Raw genomic sequence first — 6,803 nt, 5'->3', positions numbered from 1 at the left:
CTCTAGAGAGGTCACAAGGTTTTTCTATTTTTAGACCTACTGACCTAGTTTTTGACCACACATGACCCAGTTTCAATTTTGAACTAGATATCATCAAGATGAACATTCTGACAAACTTTCATACAGATCCCATGATAAATATGGCCTTTAGAGAGGTCACAAGGTTTTTCTATTATTTGACCTACTGACCTAGTTTTTGAAGGCACGTAACACACTTTCAAACTTGACCTAGATATCAACAAGGTAAATATTCTGACCAATTTTCATGAAGATCTTATGAAATATATGGCCTCTAGAGAGGTCACAAGGTTTTTCTATTTTTAGACCTACTGACCTAGTTTTTGACCGCACGTGACCCAGTTTCGAACTTGACCTAGATATCATCAAGGTGAACATTCCGACCAATTTTCATTAAGACCCCATGAAAAATGTGACCTCTAGAGTGGTCACAAGCAAAAGTTTACGCACGGACGGACGACGGACGCTGCACGATCACAAAAGCTCACCTTGTCACTTTGTGACAGGTGAGCTAAAAAGATGAGACATTTGCTTTTAACCTCAGATACAGCGCAAGCTCTACAACAATTATTCAAAAATCAGAGACTGCAAAGAATAACTTTAAAACTGATAAATGATAGCTATTAAAAATATTGTCAAATTTGTCGGTAGTGCAACAAAAAATGCGTGACATTTTACATATATATTACTGTACATTTTCACAAAATGTATTTTGTTCAAAAACACTAAATCTAGTGATTTCATGAAATATCCATTACAGTGCATTCTAAATTATATCATTCGCTGTCTGTATCTGTTTTATGGCAAGCATGAAATATGTTTAAAGAGAACTAGGGCTAAACTGTCCAAGGTGCAACACAATTTTTTTGTTGATTGACAACAAAAATGCACAAAAAAAATCAACAAAAAAGGACAAATTGTTTCTCTATATATCTATGATGGACATACATATATTACAGGCATAAGCAGTATATTTCTGCAGATGGCTGTAGAATAAACTGCAAAAAATGTGCAGCACTTAGGACAAAAAGACTTGTTGTAACATACCAATTACTTTTCTTACAGTAAAGTGATATTATATGGCTTTCTAGCTGTAGTAAAACTGTGTTTGTAGCAACTATAGTATAAGAATGGAATACCTGTGAAGAGTGTAAGTGTTAAATGTCCCCAAGTGCAACAAAATTTGGTTAAACATAAAAAACACACCTAAAATGCAGTGATAACATGAGATTTGGGTTTTTTTTGTACTCTTATTATACATATTCATCTATGAGAAGCATTTTCAGTTATTTTCTTTACTTGGCTATAGAATGATATGCAGAAGAAAATTCTGTTGTACAAAAGACAACCATTTTTCCCAGCATGGATTTCTTGTTTTCTTTGGAACTACTAGGCTGATATATAATCAAAGTTCAGTTTTTCTGGTGCAGATTTTCCCCGGTGACTATCAGTTAGGCTTGTCATTATTATACATTATAAAGCACAGAAAAACACAAAAACTAAGGCCAGTTTTGTACAGAAAGCTTGCCTCATTTTTTGAAAACTACCCATGTTTTGACCTTGACCTTGACATTATTAAAGATATTCACTGGTCCCCTTTCTATAATATATATTATTTCCAGATACCAAGTGTTTACTTGACATGAAGAAAATCCACATCAAATGTATTTGACTTTACAAAATATATAAATAAATTGTTTATATACAGCTACATTCATAATTAAATGACAGGCAGTAACAGTTAATTGTTTAAAAAAACTTCCAGTTTTTCAGTAGAAGTACATTTTGATACTGTGTTTAGCTATACATGTATACAGTAATGTACAATGCAAAGTATACTATCAATACACATAAACATGTTCATTTTAGGTTTCGTACACCTAATTGTTCAGGGTTTCAGATACGAAATTTGGGTCTAATATATCTTTAACCTTGAGCCTGCTAGTGGCAAGTTATTCTGCTTTTGTGGCCAGTGCAGACCAAGATCAGCCTGCACAACTATTCGCTATTCAGTCAGTAAATTTTCAGTAAACACTGAACACCCCTTTGAATAATAAGTGGTACTGCCCAAATTGAATAATGGACCAATCCATTTTAGAACTTAAGCAGGGTAAAGGTTAAAGATATCTAAAAAAAAATTCTAAGAGATCCTTATTACCATCCTCATACACATATAGATCGAATAATGTGTATTTCATAGCTGGATGTAGCAAAATGAAAACCCTCATTATGAATAAGGAGGATCTAACAGTGGTAAGAGGACCTAACAGTGGTTTTTGTCCCTGAAATATGACACTATTAATTTAGTGTCAGTGTTCATAAATAAAAGAAATCACAGAAAGTTTAGTATTTTATGAAACTATCAAACTTTATTCCAGGTTTTTCTATTGCATAAACTGTGAATACAAAATGACAGAGAAATAATTTTGTAAAATTGATATAGACTATGAAAACTCAAATATATAGTTTAGCATATACTAGTATGCTGTTATGTAAAAAAAACATTTGGCTTGGAAAATTGTATACATAAATATATATGTAAAAAAATAAATAAAATCTAAAAATATAAAATTAAAGCATTTTCTAAACAATGAAGAAGCCAATTTCAAACTTCTTCCTTAAATACACATTTCAAACTGAAACTCAAAATAAGATGCAGCTTCTTATACTCTTAGCTGGATACTGATCAAAGTCATTTGCACGTACCTATATGCCTGTAAATGATTTAAGAAAAATATTTACAATCAGGTGAAAAAAAAGAGAGCGAAAAAATCAAACTTGGATAAAAACAAGTACTATAAAAAAAATACAACAAGCATTTAAAGGCTTTTTAGATTTGGTATTTCATATAAAGAGAATTATTATGTTTTTTTTTCCATTTTTTCCAGATTTTTTGTATGCATGTAGAAACTTAATGAAAATTGTTTGTATTAACTTTTTACGAAAATGCAAATAAAATATCAGCTATTGGTAAAAAATACAAATTATCATAACTTGACTTAAAGCATATATTTTCTGTAAGCAGGTGTCAAAAATAGCAACATCACTTTTCAAAGTCCTATAAATCTATCCATATCCATATTTTACAAGTTGAATTACTTCAGGGCTCCAGCTGTGACTAACTTTTGCCTAGGTCTCCATTAGAATGCATTCTTGTTATTTCTTTTTCTCCTCCAATGTATTTCCCATCAAGGAAAAGCTGAGGCACCTGAAAATACACAAAATGACAAAACTCTAGACATAGTACCTATAGAATAATCATGTAGAGAATACTTTGTGTTCAAATGCAGTGACACTTGCCGCATACAGCTACAGTTCTCACATCTACAGTTTAAAAGTAAGTGGCAATATTTATTAAAGTTCTATAAAAATAAATCAGTTATAACTAGAAATGTGTCCATGGGACACAGATGCCCCCACTACATGACATTAAAATGGCAATTTATTCCAAGGTCAGGGGCCATAACTCCTTCAATACTGAATGAATCCGGACGCGAAAGCCCAGATGCACAACTGCACATGCTGACCAACATGTCTGTAAACTTTGGTGACTCTAGGTCAAGTACTTTTGGAGCTACACGCAACACAACATTAAAATGACCAATTTTTAACTAAGTCAGGGGCCATAACTCCTACACAACTGAATGAATCTGGACGTGAAACCCCAGGTACATAACTTCACATGCTGACCATCATTCCTGTAAACTTTGGTGACTCTTAAAGGTCAAATACTTTTGGAGCTACGCGCGACACAACATTAAAATGACCAATTTTTAACCAAGTCAGGGGCCATAACTCCTACACGACTGGATGAACCCAGACGTGAAACCCCAGGTGCACAACTACACATGCTGACCAACATTCCTGTAAACTTTGGTCACTCTACGTCAAATATTTTTGGAGATAGATGCGACACAACACTAAAATGACCAATTTTTACAAAGTCAGGGGCCATAACTCCTACATGAGTGAATGAATCCGGATGCGAAACCCCAGGTGCACAACTTCACATGCTGACCAACATTTCTGTAAAGTTTTGTGACTCTACGTCAAATACTTTTGGAGCTAGGCGCGACACAACATTCTCGGATGGCCGGACGGACGGACAAGGGCAAATCTGAATGCATAAAAATTGCCTTGTCTCATGTTTTAAATAAATAGTAGATGGGAAGACAATAAATAAATATGCTGCAAAAAGTTTGCATCAGGGGTTACCATCTTGAATTACTAGTACACACAGGACATTTCTATGAAACACATAGGATTAATGCAATTTTATGCGGAATTTTCCTCAGAACTGAAGGTTACAAGTCTTCAATACTTTAATATGTGTTAGCTTGGAGTCTGTTACCTGTCATTGATTATGAACCTCTAATTTTCTTTAGCAGCAAGAAATGGAAATTTTATAGGTAGATGTAATCAGGAAGCAGAGTTTTAAAGTTTTTTTCTTTTATCAGCTAGTTTTGACACTAAGGAAAGCTTCAGAGTTAGTGTTTTTATAAGAAAGTAAATAACTTACTTTATACTTACTTAGAATCAATAGCATTAAGGGGTCAGATCAATGAAGGGAAATGCAGCAATGTTAATCTATAAAAAAAATCTTTGGTTTGAAGTAAAAACTGGCTGCTAAAATCAAGCACTTGACTAGCTGTACATTACTTAGCTAACTCACTGTCACATAGAAAGAAAAACATGCCACTTTTGTAAAGTAAATCTTGAAATTTGAAATACTGGTCCCATATGCTGCACAAAATGTAACAGCGGTTGGGCTTTTTGTGCAACATTATCTTCTAAGTCAGATGTGTACTGAGCATCAGTATAATTGTGTCCAATACTATATATTGTATAGATCATATTATATCCACTATGGAAAGGACTTGCTAGAAGGCTACAGACAATTGTACTGAGCCGCAGCCTAAATATCATAAGTGCAGGAATATCTTTAATTCCATGGCCAACTAGAACAAAGATAGCCCAGCTATAGGAATTCCAAAAGGAATGAGCATATGAAGGCAGTGGTCTCCCCAAAATGAAACTCAAACTAAGTACTCAAGATATGTATGTCAAAGTAACCTATATAGATATACCATCAGCTTTGTGAATATTTTCTACTGTCAAAAGCACTGATTTTGTGCTGTAGTGCTATTTTGTCATTGCTATTTGTGATGTTACTACTAGCACTGACACCCATTCACAGTGAAGAGCAAAATGTCTTAGAACAAACATTATTTGATTTATCAATAAGTTTGATGATTTTGCTTGTCACAGGTTGAACATTTATTATGGTTTAATTGTAATGTCTGATGCAGCATTTTATATTTTAAACACTTAACCTTCCTGCATGTGTTGTAATCGGATTTGTTTGGTTTTATCCAGTAGTGTTTGACTTCCAGTATTGGAACAGTGATACTCGTCAATGTACACCAGTGGCGGAAACTGCCGAAGCTCTTTGAAGCAATATAGTTTGTGAACACTTGTCAGTGAGTCTATTGTGTATATACACCATGTGACACTGGTGGCTAATGTGGAAGCAAATGTCACTGGGTGAGAAAAATATGCAGTCAGTCCTGGGTTTGAACCCGGGACCCCTCGCTTAAAGGGTGAGTGCTCTACTGACTGAGCTAACCGGGTGCCCGACACATATTCTCCCCTTACGTGACCAAGTCTGTACTGTGACAGAAAGAACAATTTATAATGCGGAAGGACCAAAAATTTCTTGATAGCGAGCTCGAAGAGCTGGCCCGAAGGGCCTGCTCGAGAATCGAGCTTTACGGTAACGCAAGTATACTTTCACACATGGTGATGGATTTGAAAAGTTTCGTCGGAAGTTTTAAAAAAGCGCACCCTAGCCGACTGGTGCTCACAGGAAGTACTTCTTTCCGGAGTGAATACAGAACTTCATTCAATTGCTAAAAATTATTCATCACTCAACAATAATGAACGAATGATTTCCAGTTGTTTGAAAAAAATAGTATTTGCATTTAAAAGATAAAGCATCGGCCAGAAAATGGAAAAAATGTCATTAATAAGCAGAAAGAAATGGGAACGCGCTAATGATGTCACCGTGACACCGGCTTCCCATAAATTTTGCAACGTATGATATTCACTGTTATAGGCATGGTGACACTAAATGTAGACTTTTTCAAGTGAATAGGTTCTCCTGAATTCTTGTGACTAGTGAATAGTTTCTTTGTGACAAATAAATGATGCATAATATTTTTAGATAAATCCGATTTCTTTGAGCTCGCTTTGAGGTTCTGCATTAGTTTCCAGTCAAACAGGCAACGACTAATTTCAAATTAAATTCATATTTTCATTACCTCTCTTCTGTCTGTCAGACATAAAATCTGGAAATAATTTTCAATCTGGTTGCAATCCTGTCTAGATTCTATTTCCACCACTTCATACTTTGGAAACTTCAGTCCATAACTGTCTAAAATTTCTTTTACTGATTTGCACGCAGGAGAATATGTTTTAGAGAAGAGGATAACTTTTCTTTGCAAAAGTTTCTTGTCAATGAACGGCTTTGCTCCTGCACCCGCCATGTTGGCGTCCTTAGAAATTCAAGGTTGTTAGGAGCTTGCTTCCTTTTTTGAAATTTCGGGTTCGTTAGTATTCAATCGTTTGCATAATCGTGATCTACATAGAAACTGAAATATTTACTAATGGAGTTTATGACGTTGTCGTCTCATAGTTTCTCGTGACGTTAGAGATATATTAGATGCAAATTTCATATTTAAAAACGTGAACAATTACTTAATACAGTTCAGGCATACAGACACTAA

General features: G+C 34.6%; 1 protein-coding gene across 1 annotated transcript; it reads right to left on the bottom strand.

The window, feature by feature from the left end:
• Nucleotides 1–685: 685 nt before the first annotated feature.
• On the bottom strand, nucleotides 686–6,595 carry LOC128548931 (uncharacterized). The gene is made up of 2 exons (XM_053524642.1): nucleotides 6,339–6,595; nucleotides 686–3,226 (listed from the first exon to the last, which is right to left on the bottom strand). Exons 1-2 carry the CDS (start codon nucleotides 6,561–6,563, stop codon nucleotides 3,137–3,139), a joined length of 315 nt encoding a protein of 104 aa, XP_053380617.1. The 5' UTR covers nucleotides 6,564–6,595; the 3' UTR covers nucleotides 686–3,136.
• Between the last annotated feature and the right edge of the window lie 208 nt (nucleotides 6,596–6,803).

Source organism: Mercenaria mercenaria, chromosome 15 (assembly GCF_021730395.1).
Source record: "Mercenaria mercenaria strain notata chromosome 15, MADL_Memer_1, whole genome shotgun sequence".
NCBI lineage: Eukaryota > Metazoa > Mollusca > Bivalvia > Venerida > Veneridae > Mercenaria > Mercenaria mercenaria.
The sequence above is the reverse complement of the archived record's forward strand: the minus strand, read 5'-3'. Positions and strand labels throughout refer to the sequence as shown.